The 19,642-nt window shown below is 38.2% G+C and overlaps 1 protein-coding gene across 1 annotated transcript in view; it reads right to left on the bottom strand.

Moving 5' to 3' along the window:
• The window catches only part of MEP1B (meprin A subunit beta), a 39,403-nt gene extending 21,082 nt beyond the window's left edge, over positions 1–18,321 (bottom strand). Inside the window, exons 1-10 of the mRNA XM_041399223.1 lie at positions 18,259–18,321; positions 13,595–13,613; positions 13,359–13,409; positions 13,220–13,261; positions 12,158–12,238; positions 11,150–11,267; positions 7,034–7,212; positions 5,371–5,589; positions 2,580–2,732; positions 1,620–1,835 (exon numbers count right to left, since the gene is read on the bottom strand). Coding sequence (XP_041255157.1) covers positions 1,620–1,835; positions 2,580–2,732; positions 5,371–5,589; positions 7,034–7,212; positions 11,150–11,267; positions 12,158–12,238; positions 13,220–13,261; positions 13,359–13,409; positions 13,595–13,613; positions 18,259–18,321 — 1,141 coding nt within the window. The remainder of the gene's footprint in view (positions 1–1,619; positions 1,836–2,579; positions 2,733–5,370; positions 5,590–7,033; positions 7,213–11,149; positions 11,268–12,157; positions 12,239–13,219; positions 13,262–13,358; positions 13,410–13,594; positions 13,614–18,258) is intronic.
• Positions 18,322–19,642: the final 1,321 nt, after the last annotated feature.

Genomic DNA, 19,642 nt, shown 5'->3' with positions numbered 1-19,642 from the left:
TGAGGCCAATGAAAGTAGAACACCCTTTTTTAAAAGCATGTGCACCAAAACAGTTTCTTTTGTGGCCTGGTTTTAGTTCATCTGCACAGAAGACCAGCTGCATTTCTTGAACAAGCAGTGCCAATCCCAGGTACAAAATTCATGCATCATTCTCCTAACAACCCGCACAACACAATGTATCTCAAATATGTCTTAATTTCTTGACATTTTTCATTACTGTTATAATTAGGAGGGAAAAAAATTAACCAAGAAACAAGAAGAAAAGCATCTCACTGTTTTCCATGAAATTGTCTTCTGCATAAGCTAAAGGATTTTTACATGTAATACGTGCAGTTCAAAAATCCCCATCTGCCACAAACCAGTGGGAAGGGTTCAGGGATTGTCCCTAAGCTTCTCGAACATCACAGTTCAGTGCAAACCCATGAGCAGCTCAGCCAGGGGATCAGTCATGGATGGAAGGGGCTGCAGTGTCACTGTTCCTGGTTATTGACTGCACTGGTGAGAGTAACTTCTCACTTGAGAGAAGTGAAACAGCTTGGGGGAAAAGTGGTCTTGAACCATTCCTAAAAGTTTTGCCACAAATTGTCAAAATAGGGTGCCTCTTTGGACACGCTTCTGACATCAGAGGCTTCAAACGAAAATATGGACTTGAGAAAGCAGAAATGGGAGATGGGGTCTAATAGACCCAAAAGAGTATTTGTGAGGAAGGCTGAAGTCTGGAGAAATTACTCTTGGCATCAAAGTAGGGTTTGAAAGAGTTTGGAGGGCTCAGACTGATGTGAAGTCTACACCTGCCTTAGCAATTCTTAGCTAAGGATGCCTGTTAGCTCAGAGGGCACAGAGGGAGAAGCCATAGAGGTGAAGAAAAGAGTGGGGAAAAAACAGGCATTGGCAGCAGCTGAGCCTGAAGGGACAAAAAGAGACAGAAATTATATCTATTTAATAAAAGAACTTGCTCAGATCTTTCTGAACTTGGTGTAGCTGAAATGGAGACCACATAATAGTTAAGTATTTGAGAAAGTAATTTAATCATAAGGTGACTTTGGCAATTCTAGCTTAAAGAGCTCTTGTCCATTAGCTGACCTCAGCTGGTCATTCTGTAGGCCATAGGCTCCTAAAACCACATTAATTTAATCTTCTTCAAACTACAACTCAAATCATGATCTGTTGCTCATATATTTCAGTTAAGTAATTTAAATTTTATTTATCTTTTCTAAACTTATATATTAGCTATTCCAGGGCACTTATGCTTTCCATTCCTTTATTATACTTTCTTATTAATCGTAATTTACTCTAATATTCCAACTTCATCAGCTGCTATTGACACCAGCAATTCTAGAACAGTTAAAATGATTGCTCATGGAATTTTAGCTAGTTTGGTGAGAAAACTATCTTGATAATACAAGAGTTTGAAATTTGTGGTAATTTATTATATTATAGCAAAGCAGCTGACTGAGGATCCATCAGGTGTAATTTCAGCAGCAATGAATCAATTACATAGATAGAGAAAAAGCCGAAGAACAGCACTAGGAAATGGGTGACTTTGCCACAATAATTTTCCCCAGTACTTTGAAAAATACTGGGGATAGATTAAAGCCAAATGCAATTTTATTCCATACCTTTTATCTCTTTGATGAATCTCAGAGTGCCATTTGGATTGGCTGACGTGTACTCCCTGACCCAGACATTCAGCCGGTCACTCTCGTTACCACTGTTATATAAATAGAATTGTAAGCACTGAAAACCTCTTTTGGGATACAGAATTCGGCTCTCCAGGACAGCTGTGCTTCCTTCTCCTCCAGCACTGGTGTCAAAATGCATGAAGTAGCCAGAATCTGCCAAAAGTCAGTGAGAAATGAGCGGTAGAGGGGAGAGAAAACAGTTTTCCTGGTGTACTGGATTTCTTAATGCTGTATTGCAAATACCGTAGAAGATACAGCCAGGTCAGGGTTAGGTAGATCCTGTACAAATCTCTGACTGAGGACTGTTAACTGCTCACCTTTTCCAAAGGTACAACTATTCTCTTTGCAGCTTTTGTCCTCATTTCATTATCTCTAGCAAATTGTACCCAAACCATGGGTTTTTAGTCTTTACCCAGTGCCAGTAACACACAGTTGACACTCTGGAGGACTGGTTTAAACTCCTAAACTCTTGGACCATTCTGACAAGCTGAGATACATCTAGCTAGATTGTCAATTAATTTTTCACCTCAGGCCTCATAATACACGTTTCAAAATCCTACTCCTGTCCAAGGACTTATTGAGCAATTATTCCGAAAAGCAGCAATCTATTTAGTGTGCCTGTATCACAGGTCCAATGCTTTATATAACTCTCATGACAGGATGTGACACCAAGACCAAAAAAACTGATCAAAAGAGATAAGGACATTCGATCCTCTGAAACAAGCAGAAAATCAACATATCACATGATGTCCCTAGGGATGTAGATTTATGCTGCTTAGCTAAAAAATAAACTGTAGTTTGTCAAAAAATAAACAGATAACATGACCAAGCTTGAAGAAACCCCTCATGCCTCTGCAGAAAACACCTCCCAGAAAGATAAGAGTTTTTTTCTCCTACCTCTGCATTCTCCCATATTAGTGTGATCAGTATTTGGCCCAGCAGGAACCTGAGACAAACGCTGCCAGTCACTGTTATCATCTGAACCTTGAATCATGCCACATATATTTTCAAGTTCAAAACTGCATGTGTCCATGAAACTTAGGGAAGAGGCTATGACATAAAAAAAAAAAAAAAAGAAATTGTAAATCTCTATTACGTAACACATTTTAATTTTGAAGGTCCAAAGCCATGAGCAGAGAAAGACTAAATGCAAATGTCAAGTAATCAGTGGTTTCAAATATGATCAGCATTCATACATACAATGTTCAGGAACTCAAAACACTTGGTATTTCTTGTCATACAAATTTTACACTGTCTTTCATGTAACAAGTAAAAAAATTAGGTGTAGGAAGACTGTGCAGTTAAATATGAAAAGGAGAACACCATATGAAATATTTTCTCTGTCTAATGCAAACTCTGGATAGGTGAGAGATAGCACACTCCAGGTTTATCCCTGTTCTTATTTTTGTTTCCCATTGTACAATGTCTGAGCTCATGTGTAATACCAGCCATGATTTGAAAACAGCTAAGTTAATGAAATACTTTTTAAGCCATGTATAAAACATTGTGGCTCAAAGGCTTAAAGGTTTCATTGCATAACAAAAAGACCTTGAGAATCACAATACTCAGCCTCAATAACATACCTAATGCTTCACTTAAGCTGCAGCTCTGGGAAGCACTTAAGTATGAACTGCTGCCAAATCAGTTCTACTGCTGAGATATTTTGTGCTGTCCTCACAGAAAGCTAAAAACCCTCAAGAGATAAGGTGGTCAGAAGTGTATGGCAGATATTTTTTAAGATACAGTTCAGTACAATGTTGTAAGAACTAAGAAAAGGCTTTCACAGCAAATATAATGCTGACTGCTGGAGAAAGAAGGTGAGCAAAAATAGAAAATGACTAGGTGAAAGAACTCTTTGAAATCAAAATACAAAATAAAACATGAAATTGAGTTGGCCAAACAGGAAGGAAGTAACCAAATGACCTCAAGTAAAAAGTGTTGGCATGGAGAGTTGACCTGAATGCCAGGAACACAGAAAAGCAAGACTCAGTAGATTATGGTGTATTTCTGAGGTTCATTCCTCAGCTGAAGGGGCAATGAGTGAGGCAGGCTGTGAATTCTGTCTGCACCAAAGGCCAAACACTTGTTTGGCAGGCAGTTAAAGACTAGACTCAGAAGAAAACACATGGGGGATGAGTGCCAAGTCCTAACTTCCAGAGGCTGAGGGAAACCTCATGTTCAGTTCTGTCAAGCAGTGTGCTCCAAGAGGAAAGCAGACTAAAATCTGCTGTTATTATATGGCCTGAAAGAAAGCAGTGAATTACAGATTGAAGCAGCACTAAACAATCAGTTGTATTTCTTATGCTGTGGGTTGTTTTCTTCAATTTTTAATGTAATTTCCTGTCCATGTGAGTCTCTAGCAGAAATTTAGCTTACACGTTTCCTTAAATCCTGTTCAGCAAATGAAGTAATCTTTTGTGTGGGTGAGGGCTGGGACCTGTGAAACACCATCCTCCCTGGCACTGGTGGGTGATCTGACAATATTTATGTCTCTGCAAATATCATCCACGCTATACACATCACATGAAGCCAAGAGAGGGACCGGGGAGCAGAGCAGGTCCTGATTGCACTGAAGGTGGTGGAAGTTTTGTCACTGATTTCAGCGGGACTGGGTCTTTTTTTCATCTGGGGAATGTGTCAATGTGTTAAGAATAAAGTTAAAACATCATGAAGTATTTCTGTAATGCACAAGAATGATGGAAAATAGATAAGATTAATGGAGAGAAGGAAGGATCCTCTCCCCTGTGAAAGACATCCTTAGCTGTAAGCACTTTTATAATGCCTAAGTGATTGTGTAGCAAGTACTAGAAGCTAAGGCTGTATGTGTGTGTGTTCAATTCAGACTTACGTGAAAAATATTTTCATCAGAATTTTACACTCAAAAAACTGCACCCTTTTAATAAATCAGTTTGATAATTGTTTAAGGAATCTGTATTATGAGGCTTAAAATATAATTGTCAGCCAGTACTCACTACTTGGGATATTGTAAAAGTTTTCTTCTTGAGTGCCAGGGCACACTGAATTAGCAACAATTACAGAATTATATTCCAATTTGATAATGGACTTATCTAGATTTCTCTGTCTCTTACTTTTGTTCAGCTTTGTAAAATAAACCCCACCTGAGCAAAATAACTCTTCTGACCACTTTTGTAAGAGATCAGGATTGAAGCTAAACATGAAAATTTAGAAAGCTTGCATTTTATTCAGAACGGTATCTGTACCCTATTTGCATGAACAGAGTATATATGAATAGGCATGAATCTGTCTCACAGATTCCATGAAAGTGGAGTACGTATGACAGCCACAGCAAAGATGCTCATTTCTGTGCAGTGTCTGAGCATCAGCTATGGAATAATACAGGGGAAAAACAAAAGGCTTAGTGCAGAAGGACACATTTTAAACAGCCACCCAAGGGATGAACAAAAGTCAGCTGCTGAGCAAAGCTGGTTTTTAACTAAAGGTCAGATAAAATTGCACAGAAACCCCTCCCTGCTACTCAGCAATATTTCTGCAGGAGGGATGTTATTTCTAGCTGTACCATTATTTCTAGTGTTTTTAACACAATTTCCTTCTCCAAATATGTTAGTATCTCTTTCACTTGTGTCTGGATGGGTCCAAGGTGTATGTACCACCCTCATTTCTTTCAAATTATTCTTTCAGGTAATATAAAATAAATGGAGAATCTTACTGCAGTTGTACAGCCGGTTCAGTTTCTGGAGGTCGTACTCGCTGAAATCCATTCGCTGCCCTATGACATCAATGAAGTCTGGTATATTGGTGATGATGGTGGGCTCAGTTCCATTCCTGAATGCAGTCTTGCTGTAGTGCATCACAGAGTTGTAGTCATATGGAACATTCAGGAAGTCTGATCTTTTATCATCGTATTTGTTGAAATTATGTTCTTTACCTAAATGGCAAAATTGAAAGGAAAGGTTGTCTGTTGCTCAAGGGAATCAAATTTTAATGTAAAGACTTGCAGTGACAGAGAATCTATCACATCTCAAAATATTTTTTGTAGTAATTTACTTGTACTTTGTAAAACAGTTTTATTTCCAGTCTAGGGCTATTTACTTTCCTCTTTCAGCCACTGATGACTTCTGCTGGATGAAGCAAAGTTTTTGCTACCAAAAACCTTTTTTCTGTGGAACTGCTTATAAACTTTGATGGGCTTGTGATACCCAAGAGTGGAGAGAGTGTTTCAGTACTCAAATTACTGTAATTTGCAACTGTTTCTAATCTGTATTCTCTGATGTTCAATTGATAGTCATTTTAGGTAACAATGAACAATTTAGAGTTGTCATCAGATAAACTCCCAGAATTTAGCTTTACGTATGTTTTCTGGAGTATGAGCAAAGAACCAGTTGCTCACTACCCAGTGGGAAGTCAAGATTTAAATCAGTCAAAATACAGTGTCTGTATTCTGGTCAGTGTAAAAAAAATTGCAGCAGTTTCAAATGTCTCACAATAGTGGAGCTTGTCACTAAAGAGTCAGCAAAATATAATGGAAATCAAATAACAGTGTCTAAGTAATTTTCTGTAATATATAATTGCATATGTACCTGACTATTGATCAGGACTAAATAAGAATGCATTAGATTTAATCTTTATCCAGTTTTTCAGTCTTCTGTCTGTACCTATGTTAGGAAAACATCAAGTCTGCATATATAACTTTGTTTTTGAACAGTCTGAAAGTCACAGAGGATGACGACAAGCTAAAGAGGCAGAGACAGAGCAAAGTCCTGAGGAATTCTGTGCCATCTCTCAGGCTTGTGCCAAATATACCAACATTTACAATGCACAGACTGCATTTCTAAAGTAACTGCTGGTGTGACACAGACCCTGAAAGTCTCTCCTGCCTGCCCACCCTCTGCAGACTCTGCTCTCTCAGCTCTGCTGCCGGCACCAGGTGTAGCAGACAGGCAGAAAGAGAAGGACCAGTGTTTTCACTGGAGATTTCCTATTGGTTTTGGTCACACTGGATTTTTCAGACTGGGGGGTGGGGAGGAGTTGGTTGTTTTTATTTCATTAAGAGCTTCTAGAGTAAGTGTATTTTTAGAGTATTCATTTAAACTAAATTATCCTCTTCTGCTGCTCTGTGGTACAACAAGTAGCATAACAGGATTCAGATCTCTCATTAAAGCTTCCAAAACTGTCTTGGCACAAGGAATTACAACAGCAAGAACAAATGAGAATTTATGTTTCAAGTAGATGTCCCTTTATATCTAATTTATTGATATACCAGCTTTGAAAAGTAAGTCCAGGTGAGAGAATAGCTTGACTACTGGAAGGGATGTTCCACAGCTAAACTGCTACCACCAGAGATTGAGAGGAAAAGCAGAGGAGTGACTGACCAGACTGAATCCTGTCCCAGATGATGGTCACATAGTCATCCCTGTCAGACCGTGACTGCTCATGCCAGAATCCCAGGGCGTGCAGGAATTCATGCTGGACTGTCCCAATCCTGTCACAGTTGGCTCCAATGGAGAGTTGCTGCAAGCCCGCTTGCATGTTTCCTACTGAGGACCAGCAGCTGGCATTAACATAAAATGAGAGAGGGTTCTGTGAGATGCATACCATCCCCATGCCATGCAAACCTCAAAACCAGTCTAGTCAATAGGTATATTTTTAACCTGAGCATTGAAGTCACATTTTGTTACAGAGAGCACTTTTCCATGGATCTGTTCTTTATCAAACCCCTTCCTCTGACACTTAGCTCTGTTTTGATGAACAAGAAGGTCCTTGTCTCTGGCTCTATTAGAAGAAAAATGTTGAGCTATTTGTGACAAAAGAAAACTGGTGATGATTTCTTTAGTTCCCTGGAACATCAAAAGTTGTGGGCACATAATTTCGAGCAATTAAATTACTGCAAATTAACAAGTTTCAGCTAGACCACAATATGTGACTGTGAGCACATTTCGAGCACGTCCCTATCATAAGAAGTATGTTCATGAACATTTTCTTCTCTGCCTGCTTTTCTCTGTACTGATTTGGCTTTTCACTTTGCATGGGGCTGTGGCTGCCAGGCAAGGTGTGCTTCTGCATATTGTGTTTACCTTCTGACAGGTTGATGGATTTGACAGTACTTTTCACAAGCTCTTTTCTTTCTGCCTCTCGGTGAGCTACCATGCTGGAGCACTTGCTGCTCTCACACACTCCCAAATAAGAGCAAAACTGCAGACGTGCTGCAAATTTTTATTAAAGGGTGAAAGAATTTAGTGAGTTATCTGCACAGGCCAATAAAATGGCACCCCATGTCCACAAACTAGCAGGCACGGAGAGCTACATTTAAATTGGTATTTTATGTAGCAAATAAATCAATACTTACCCAATGAAGTACATAAAATTAATAGGGCACAAAATATGCCATAGGATTTGCAGTCCTATCACCCCAGAAATTTAAAAATACAAGCACACCATGTGCTTTCAAACTCTGTGACTTATTAGTGCAACATATTCCCCAGTATTTCATTTTCCACAGAGCAACACAGGCCTTGCCTATTGATTACTACTCATTAAAATCACAACATGAGACCTGTTAAGGAACACATGTAGCATTCATAATTTCAAGGTCTTTCCTTGAACAAGGCCCCATATTTATTCTTGTGTTGTACAGAAGTCCATCACAAGCTTGGGTCCACCCCCTACCAAGGCCACCTCTGGCTTCACAGCTGCTGCACAGTGCACACCAGGCTACAGCAGGCACATCCAAGACACTTGGCAAAATTTACACCCAAACAGAAGTAGGTGCAGCTGCCCCTTGCCTTTGGTCTGCCTGCAACACTGTCAGTCAACAGCCACAGAGGGAGCAAATACACTGTCTGTGCCATCCTATAAATAAAGCTTAGGTGGGTGGGACATGGCACTCCAGAGCAATGGGCACATAGAATCCTGTGTCAGCAGTGTCTTCTGGAGAGGAGAAAGGAGAGGAAAGTCTCAGCTTTCCCCAGGTGTGTGAGAGCTGTACTGCCTGTGACTCAATGCTTCTTGCATAGCTATCCAGAGACTGGAGGAACAGGGAAGCACTTGCTCTGACTAATCCCACCATCCCCCTTTTGGGGCTGTAAATAGACACATGCCACCAGTTGCAGTGTGCCACTTATTTCAGGCACATTTTTATACTAATGTCCTGCTACTAATTTTCTTCCCACAGTATCACCATTATCAGCTCACAGACATTCTGGCTTACCAGGACCAAGCTGGAGAGCCAGGGATCTGTGCCAGTCTGCTCCTGCATGGATTCCCTTTGCCACGTCCAACAGTGGCAAAGAGCTGAAGTGGCCCCAGGAGTGTTCCCTGAAAACCTGATTTTCCATGTGGAAATACTAGAGATGATGTTCATCCTCTCTGGTCTGTTAATCATTTGACTCTACCACACCATGTTAGTTTTCCTGCTGAATGAATCCTGCTCTTCATGAGAACAGTAAGGTGAAATGGCACATCCATTGCATGTTTCCAGACTCCTCTGTGAACTTTGCAGTCACATCTTGCCACACCTGATTACTCTGCATTTCTGTAATTCACAATTACATACCTCATGTGTTTTGCTCAGCACTCAGGCAGGAGTTAACATAATACTGGTAGTAACAAAGGTGAATGATAGATGAAGAATGTGCTCTTTGTGCAGGGCCTTGATACACTCTGTACATACACCAGAGACTACAAATACATTTTTACACAGGACAGTAAATACAACAAAAGACAGCTGGCTTCTTTTGTGGCTGACTTCATTTGAATTCAAAAGGGTAATCCAGATGAGGACTTTATGGCTTACTTCAAATCCTTTTGACACAAAAGTTTCCCCACACTCCTCTTTTTTATAGATGCAAGCCAAGATCAGAAAGGCAAAGATGTGATTTATCAACCTTTACTTGAAGTGGTAAAATTTTATGTTGCCAGGAACTTTGTGTGCCTCTCTGCACTGTACCCTCTGGGTTGAGGTCTTTAGTCAGCAGATAGAAGAGTCCTAATTGATTTTAAAAACTCCAAAACATTAGGAACAACAGGAAAAATGGGTTTACCCAGCTCACACCCATTACACCAGAAGTAAGGAATGGCTTGAAATGAAAGCAGTTCATTCAGGGTCAGTCCTGATTTCTTTGTACAACCCAAGATGACTCACTGAAACTGGATGGACCTTTTCAGGAGACAGCACCATTTAGCTCCAATCTTTTAGAAAGTTCTGCTGTGGATGTGTCAGCTAAGGTGATGGAAACACTTCAGGGCAAGCCACACACCAGGCAGTGAGGGCAAGATATGGTATCCAACTAGAAGGATTCATCTTCTTCATCACCATGACTCATCTATTTTTAATAGACATATAAATGAAACATTGCACACAGGCCTCCTACTTGCTGTAGGCTAAATATTGTGGTTCTTTTTCAGGTACAATTACTAGCAAATTTAATGCATACTTTAGGGGATGAAGGATTACAAAATTCAGCTATATGAGTTTTCCATTTAGCTCAAAAAGCTGGACTCATTAGCACAGGAAAATGCATTGCTCCCTGAGTCTCCAATTATACATCTTTTAGAGCTGAGTTTCAGTGTCATGTGTACAGCATGAACAGCAGCAAATACAAAGAGCCAGACACCAAAGAAATTTTGAAACAATTATCTCCTACAAATATCTCAGAACAAGCCAAAGGGAAAGAGAAACATTTTTATTATCAGAAAATCTTTTCCCATTTATGAATGCATTCTCATATCAGGAAATTAATTTCTGAAAGCAAATTTCCTCACCAGGCTATCGAGATCTCCCTGTTCTCCTTTTCTATAAGAGAAATGGTTCAGCACGGAGTGAAAAATATATTTGTTCTTGTTGCACTGTTTTGACAGAGAATGTCTTAGAAGGGAAGAAGTTGGGGAAATTTTGACTTCTTTACTGGAGTCTTATTTTGCAATATTTAAGATGAAATAGCATGACTATTCATCAAAAGAGGTAAATAAAGTAAAAGATCAGCAAAATATCTCAGTGCTGCACAGAGTTTAAAAATATTGCTCTTTTATCTGAATGCTCATGTGGAGGTGTTCAAGTTCATTTCCATTGTTACATTCAAACAAATTCATTGTCCCACAGTGAGAACTATCATATTTCTCCTTGTTTTTTCTTTTCCCCTAGAAGCCAAGATATACTAGGAATGACCAGCTGAAAGTGATACTCCATATATCCAAAGATCAGTCAAGAACATAATTGCCTTTTTTCTGATATCTTTTACCATGTCCAGTGAAATATCTCTTACAGGACTTGATTTCTTCTTATATTTAAGAATAAATATCAGTAGAAATTGTTCATTATTACTAAGGTAATACCTCTTTTGGAAACTGTGACAGTTTGAAAAGGACTGAGAAAATGGTGATGACAAAAATGTAAAATTATGACCAGATATATGAGTTTTAGGTTGAATTCTGGTCATGAGAATAGTGTGAAAGCAAACATAATGAAAGTTATTTTTAATTGCTTCTCTTACCCACTTCCTTTGAACACAGATATGTAATTCTTCTCCCCTTCCCAAGGTTTGAAGTCAATACAGGTTTTCAGTCGATACTGTTCAAATGCCTTGAGGATGACTCCCTTAGCATTCATTTCTGCAAAGCAAACAATGTTCTTGTCAATACTGAATTATCCATATGGAACAAGTCCCAAGGGTAGCTCTTGCTCCAGCAATCTTTGATCAAAATAAACAGATTTTTTGTTGGATTAAAACCAAAGGGGGTCCTAAAAAACATCAATTAGTGTCTTGCAACACTGTATCTTGCTCTTGGTTTGCTCCTATGTTATTTTTGTTTGGTACTTATATATCAAATATGACACGATGAGTATATAGAAGGATACTGTTGGGGGCGGTTTAATTTTGTAGATTCTTTTGTTTATTTTTTTGATATTTATGTGAACAAGTATTAAATAGATAGGAAATTAAGATTTCACATTTCACCTAGTACAGAATGCAGGCTACAGATCCCTCACCGAATTTCTCCAGGACTTGAATTTTTCAGATTATATCTGTGCTATCTCCTCTAAGCAACTTGCATAGTTTCAACTATGCAACATAAAGGATGGGGTCAAATTATGATGTGTCTCTGACTCACATGGGGGACTTGGCAATGTCTGTCAGAATGCCATTTTGCCCTCACTGCTGTAAATTATATAAATGGCCAGGTAAGCTTCCTGTCCTTAAAAATATCTTCAGTGCCCTCTTTTCACCTCTGCTTTGTAGAGTTTCACATCTCAGATACAAGATTTCAAAACCAAAACAATCTGCTGGGCTGTAGCAGGGTAATAATTCAAGAAAGGAGGTGAGAGCCAGAACGGATACCAAGATTATAAATCCCATTTGTGCACGCTCAGCCCCACTCCTGCTGTGGGAAAGGGCCTGCTCTGGATTAAAAGAGGAAAGGACACCACAGGACCTTTATCAACCTGTGTTGAACAGTTCAATCAACACAACATACAGACATTGTGAAAGGCAATACTGTACCCAGGCTGTCCTCAAGGACGTAAGGGATAACATGGGGCCACCGATAGTTGTCACCAATGATGGAGTTTCGTTCCTGTATCCAGAAAGAAAACAAGTATGCAGTCCTCGGTAAAAAAGGATTTAGCATCAGGGACTACAGTAGCGCTAAAGCAAACTTACAATTCCAAGTAAGACATAAAACAAAACAATGAGTTCAAAACCTCAAAAGATTACTCAGAGGTCTGAGGTTTGGGTTTGAAATCCCTTCATGCCCTTCTACTGGTGTCTCCAACTTCTGCTGCATTTCTCCATAGAAATTTCTCAAGCTTTTGATGCATGTGCACAGGAGCTTCCGCTCCTATGGGAAGCATTAAGATCTAAAGTCCTGAAAACTGCACAGAGATTAATAGTTTTATAATATTTCATAATGCGAGCATTTGTTTCTGTGCTTTAGCAAGTGCTGTCCTTGCTTTCAGAGACATATTCCCTGTATCTCCCAAAAGGGAGAGTGAAACACTATTTTCAGACTACTTTCAGTGTGCAAGACACATTGGGGGTTTCCTACTAGATATTTTTGAGATGTAAATTTTTTTTCATTGATCAGATAAGGATGCTGGCCAGATGTCTTAAAATATGGTATTAGAGATCTAAATTTTTCATCGGTTTTAGTCAATCTACTTACAGGATGAAGGTTTTGCAGTGCTGCTCAATAAATTTACCTGGCTCAGAATATTGTACAGATGAACAAAGAATTCTTTTTATACAAATCTGCCTGGATGATGATCAATGCTGCCTAATCTCTTAAAAGAGACAATGTACAAAAAGGAAACAAGAAGCTAATAATATTGATCTAATCACTGATGAGATCTCATGCTGGATAATGTTTCTGCAAATGCTGTTGACTCCTTCACTGTTTATGACATTTTGTAGAATTCCATCCCCAATCATCTTCAGTTTAATGTTACATAAACAGCATTTATTGTTTGTAAGAGCAGGATGCATCTATTATTTCCACGCCAGTGATACTTTACATTTAAGTCAATGACACATTTTTGGTTTTGTATTTTTTATTTGAACTCACCGCAGGAAGTTTGATGTCTCCCTCAAAAAGGTCTAGTCCTAAAGCTAAAGGAAGAGGAGATTAACATTCAGTTATGGTATTGATCTGTGACTACTATAATGAAAATTATTTTTTAAAAATTGAGACTGAATTTTGAAAAACCTTCATTTATGTCGAAGATGTCTTGATCAATTCCTCCATCTACGTCTATTTCTGAAAAATAAAAAGACAAGTGAGGTAGGACATTAGCCCTTGCTGTTATCTTTATGAAGTGTGAAAATTAATGCAATAACAATAACAGTAATTATAAATCTGTGTCTGTCCCAGCGATGTTTATGAGCAGCTGGTTTTGTTGACTGCCTCCCGTGCATACAAATAGATCTCGAAACAGAACTCACCAGTTGTCTCTGGAGCAGGCTGGGGAGGGGAAAGAAAAAAAGATATTATTAGAAAGGCAGATAATGAAATGCAGCTCGCGTTACTTTCTCAACAGTGTTAGAGATGTGATTCAAGCTCAACTGACAGCACTTAGCACATGGCTTTGTGTTGGACTGACTGCACCCACTGCCTCCCCATTTGACTGGAAATCTGTATTTGCTCCTGTGGCAGCTTTGTGCTCTCCCCACCTCAGGGTGCCCAAGAAGTAATTCTGCCAGTGCTGCTTCTGTGGAGGTTTCACAGCTGCTTTTCTCTCACAACTCAGGTAGCGCTAAATTGTCCTTCACAAATGGGGAAAAAAAGGCGCCTACTACTTCTGTGGAATCAAGTATTGCTACTAGTCAGCAGCTGTGCAGAGCCCATGGAAGCTATGCTGAACTTCCCATCACAAATGTGAAGACTGGGGAGAGAATGAGTGGTCTGGTGTTACCCAGTGAAGTTTGAAGGACTGGGTACACAGCCCAGGTCACCTGAACCCCAGTTCAGTGCCCTATCTAGACTCCATTTACCTGAAGCAATAACAACCCAAACACTCCCTTTGCAACATGGAGAATTCACAGAACATAACGAGATAAAGTGACATATGATGAGATATCCATAGCACAATTTCCTTGCCATAACATGCCTATAGAATCTAATCTTATTTTTTTTATTTCACTGGACACTTAATTTTTTGACTGCCTTGAACCTAGTTGACATAACACTACATGACTATTTCTCATATAAGAAGTAAATCATGAACAGCCTTTCTAAGGAATCGTTCCTGCATGTCTAGTATTTGTATGTTTGAATAGAAGTTCACAAACTGAAGATAAAAAACATCCTTATATTGTAAAATAAATGTAACAGCAATTCTGGAAAAAAGTGTAGGATTTTTTTTACCACAGTTTTCCCTCTGTGTTTCTTTCTCCATATAAAAAATTTATTTTCTGTACATGCAGCTTTGCATGGAGGACTTCTTTTTCCAGTGTGATAAGCATCTGCAACTTCCACTAGAAGTAATGAACAACATAAATTCAGAATGCTGAAAAACAGCAAAAATCAAGTCCATGCAGTCCCTAGAAACATTAATTGTGGTAATCTCTAATATCTGTATGATGTGTAAGACAACACTGTGGCCAGAATGTTCAAGAGAGATTCAAATGCACAGGTTCTTCTAGACCTAAGTTTCAACACATAGTGATGGGAACAATTTTGAGGGAAACGTCTGTGAGCCCTAGATCTGACTCCATATAAAAATTTTAACCAAACACGGAAAAAAAAAAATCCTACCTCCCATAAAATGTCAAGGTTCAGAAAGAAAGCTTTGAAATTGTCAGAATGTCCCATTTTAGCTTCATAATGAAAGATTAATTTTTAATCTGAAATTACTGTCTTTAAAAACTTCAGCAAATGGAAGAAAAACATATTGTAAATACAAAGACCAGGAATCTCATTTTATGATTCACCTGAACTAAAATTCACTCAAGGTATTGCTTCACAGTTTTTGTCAGATTTTGATCATTTAATCTCATTGCCTAAGAGATGAAAACCATTTTTTGCCAAACCAAGTGTAGGCTATAATTTCTATGTTTAAGAAACATAATTCCTAATTGGTATCAGCTGGAACAGCAAACATTTAGTATCTAACTGTTCTATAAACAGCCAAAGTTTTTAATCAGCTTTTCCTGCTTCCTTTTTCTATTTTCAATCAAACTACCACTCACATATGTCTTTGTCCAGTCTAAGCCTGACCCTGACCAAGGTCAGTCTATCTGACCTTGATGGGTCAGTTACAGCAAACACTGAGTAAAATTTGTTTTCTGACTGAATTTCTCCTGAAACAGTCCTGTTTCAGCACTTTGCATTTTTGGATGTTTTTTATATTTGTCCGGTTTTAAGTGTGGTGACTCTTAGAAACCCAGTATCATTGTGGAAAAGTGACTGACTCCATTGAAAAACTGGTTCAGACTTGAGCAGATGCAAATGCTGAAAGATTGATATTGATCTCACATTTCAATATTAACTGGTATAATTCAGGTTTACATTGATACATGAGAAATAAGGATGAGGACTTTAGAAAGAAAACCCCACAACTATATACACATACAGCTTAATAAATGCAAATATCTTGTTCAGACAAACCATCCATACATCTGAAATGTCAATAGACTCAACCTGCATGTTTTATTATCAGTGTGCATAAAACAGTATTTACATATTCAAGTTTTGAAGGTGGAGCTTGTAAAACAAGTTCCAAGTACATGGGCAAAGTGTGCAACACACGTTTTAAAGGCTTCATTAGCTTTAAAACTCCCACTCACACAGATTTCTTGGAAGAAAAAAAATTACAAGTAATGTTTGCAGTATTAAAAAAATAAAATCACATTATTGCATTTTATGTTAAAAAGTATTGATGGACGAGAAGAATCACACCCATATATCCTGAATCCCCTTATAACCATTAATAGTGAGTAAAAAATCTGCAGTTCCAATAACTATAAACTGCAATGTACCCATATCTACTAATCAGAAAGTACAAGTTTCCTAAAGGTACAAACTGGGTAATGTCTGGAAAATCTCCTCCAGCAGCAGCAAAATCTCACAAACTGAGATGTATTTGGTGCACAAATCAAAATGTGAGTCCATGACTGAGAACACCAAATGCAGGAATTCAGTGAAATCCAGGTTGGTCCTCAGTATCTGAAAACTGCCACTAAATGTTTTATACTGAAGGAATCCCTTCTATCACATCTTTCCACTGTGTTACCAATAAAACTAGGTCTTTCATCCCGTGAATCTCCACAGCAAAATACTCTGTTTCCAAAGCTGCATCTCTGCACACAAGTATCACTTGTGTGCATGTATTCACATGGCAGTGATTTCAGTCTCAGTACCAGCCTGACAAAATATATGATGCGATTTCTAGGCTTTGAAAGTATTGTAAATACACAACAAACACACAGTTTATAGTCTTGTGCAGAGGAAGGTTGTGTTAGCTGAAGTGTGCCAAAGACGAACCTAATTTAGTCTAATCTACACATACACAAATTCCTGATAATTTTTAATATCAGTCCCTATTTTTGGACGCAGACAACGTGTGAATGAAGACATTGTAATGGTTGGTTAAACCACTTGTGAGAGCACATTTAACTGACAAAAAATTCAAGCACATCTTGGACAGATGCGAAACATCTCATCTATTGTGATCATGTAAAAATAAGGTAAAGGGACTCATTAATCAATCAAGAAACAAATGGATAATTCTTATGTGCCAAGAATATCTATGGCACCACCATGATGCCATGGCATCACTGTAAGGTGATCCGCCTCCCCTAGCCTGGACATCTATTCAGATGGAATATACTCATCTAGTTTGGACGAGACACCTAATTTACCAGTGATTTCTCCAGACTATATTATTTTATTATTGGCATCCAGAAATTTGAAATTAGCTCTTCCTGGCCATAGAACACATGGAAATGAAATAATTAGCCCTGCTGGTCAGGAGGCCCTCTCTCACCCAGGAGCTGGTTTTTAGGAATCACTTTGATGTCAGGTAACTTCTGGATGTTATTAACACTTATATCACCTACCGTAGGCTTTAACAAAGCCTGCAGTGGAATCCAAACAAGACTGAGGTTTGAGTTTCCAAAAGACTGCGGGAGGGCACAGGTAATGGGAATAGTAGGGAAGGATGGGATTAGAGAGATGGGAAATGCAGGACTACGGCAAAGTTTGGAATGTGAGGCTGAGTGCTTAATTTAGGGAGATGTATGAGCATGGGTCAGTGGAGAGGAAGAAGACAAGGCTACCACAGGTAGTTATGTTGCATAACTTCGATGACGTTATTGCATTTATGTCATAAAAAAGTATATGTCATAAAAAGTAATGCCTTACTCTGCAGATTACCCTGAAGATACGAACAGCTGATACAAAGACACAAACTTTCATGAACCTTTTGATTTTTGTTCTCTGAACTAATTATATTGTGCTCCACAAAAAGTTCCTGACCTTTACAACAAAGCCTGCCAACATGAGCAAAATGTTTCATTTCAATAAAAAAAAAATAGGTAATATCAAAATCTCAGCTGCTACTTTTTGACTTGAAATATTTCAGCTGGATTGGAGAAACAGGGAACAGCCATGTCCAAGTATATTCAGTGACTAAAAAGGCATAAATTCCAATATCAATTATATTGTGTTGTAGCAAAAACAAACAAACAAACAAACCAAAATAAAACCACAAAAAAAAAACCCTAAAAAATCCCACAAAAACCCAAAAATCAACAACAACCAAAAAAAGGTCAAAACATTCAGACATGGACAATTGAAATAAATTTCAGTTCTGGATTTTAACCTCATACTTTTTGTTCTGGCAACTTTGAATACTAGTGGACATTTTCCTTAGATGAGGAACACTAGGTAATCTCTTTCCATATATAGCCAAATCTATGAAAAATAGCAACACTAAAACCCCAAGGAAACAGGAAGCAGAAATCATTTATCTCTCCCATGCAGACAACAACAGAATTATATTGATTCTGCAAAATAATAAATCAGTCTTTTCCTCTCAAGCTCATCTTAAGCTGTTTAAGATTATTTTTTTAGTCATATAAAGAATATATATTCTTTGTTTTCTCACCAGAGTCCAGACCACCTGAAGAAGAAGACAGGTTAGAAGCCCAGGCACAGAAAACAAGCCCATGTTGTTCTCCAGTCTACAGTTGTGTGGACAGAATTTTACACCAAGTTGGTATTTAAGATAGTAAATATCATAAATCAAAACCTTTGTCCTCTCAACAACTATTAACTCACCTTACCTATTTTTTTCTTGTCGAGTAAGCACATCATTGTCAAGTAAGTCCATCATTACTGTATTGCAATAACTCACAGAAACATTTTAATTATTTTTAAGAACTGCTGGGAGAAAAAGTTGTGGAGAGAAATTGAAATACAGGAAGAAATAGAAATAAGAAAAAGGAAATATAGGGGAAAGACACACTGAAACACAGGAAATTCCATCTAAATTTAAGAAAAAAAAATCTTCTCGTATTTTTGAGCACTGGAACAAGTGGTCCAGAGAAGTTGTGGAGTCTGTCTCCTTGATGACAATCAAAACACAACCAGGCAGAGATCTGAGTGACCTGCTGCAGGGGAATTGAACTAGATCTCCAGAGGTGTCTTCCCACCTCAGTCATTCTGTGATTCAGAGACTAAAGAGGGCACTAAAACCTTTTGAACAACAGAAAACTAGCAAGACTCTTGGCAAGACATTAATATATTAATAATTGTACATTTTTTGACTGAAATTGAAAATGAGAAATGTGTGTGTGCATAAAAAAATCAGTCAGCAACATAATTTCAGTTTCCTGCTTTTGGAAAATGCAAAGCTATTTCTAGTGTTGGTATATGTGAGACACTGCATTTATCACTAGTGTAAATAATGGCATCCTCCTGGATTACTTGAAGATTCCATTCAAATGAATTTTTTAAATGTCAGTACCATTGTACTGTCACCACTGTCTGTGCCTCTTGGGTATTTCTTTCAACTTTAACCATCTCTTCTACTTCCTAGCTCTCAGTGAGTGCTGGGATTGCCACAGCTTCTTCTTATGCTTAAACTGCAGGTACTTGTGGTAATTGTATGGTCAGGCTTTGCTAACCTTTTACTTTGCCAGACCAACTACTTGTATAGACCAACACAAAAACTAAAAATGGCATTTAGATTTCTTAACATGTTGCATTCTATTTTAACTATCAGAGCTGCTAAGAAAGAAAGATTCTAAGTAATGAGGATACCTAAGCCATTTATAGCTGCTCAGATCCATACTTGTTACATCATTGCTGATGCATTGAGAAGTAGCAGCTGTAGATATTATTGTCCTTATAATGGTATGGTCTTTTCCTATGAAAGCAATTTAATATTATAATTCCCTACTCACCAATAGTGATGGTGTCAACTATTCTGAAATCAGTGTTGTTTGGTAGGTCAAAAAGCTCTTTTGTCAAGATTTCTTCTGCAAGTT

Source organism: Onychostruthus taczanowskii, unplaced genomic scaffold (assembly GCF_017590055.1).
Source record: "Onychostruthus taczanowskii isolate IOZ18803 unplaced genomic scaffold, ASM1759005v1 scaffold16, whole genome shotgun sequence".
NCBI classification, from domain to species: Eukaryota; Metazoa; Chordata; class Aves; order Passeriformes; family Passeridae; genus Onychostruthus; species Onychostruthus taczanowskii.
This window is presented reverse-complemented; position numbering and strand designations above follow the sequence as displayed.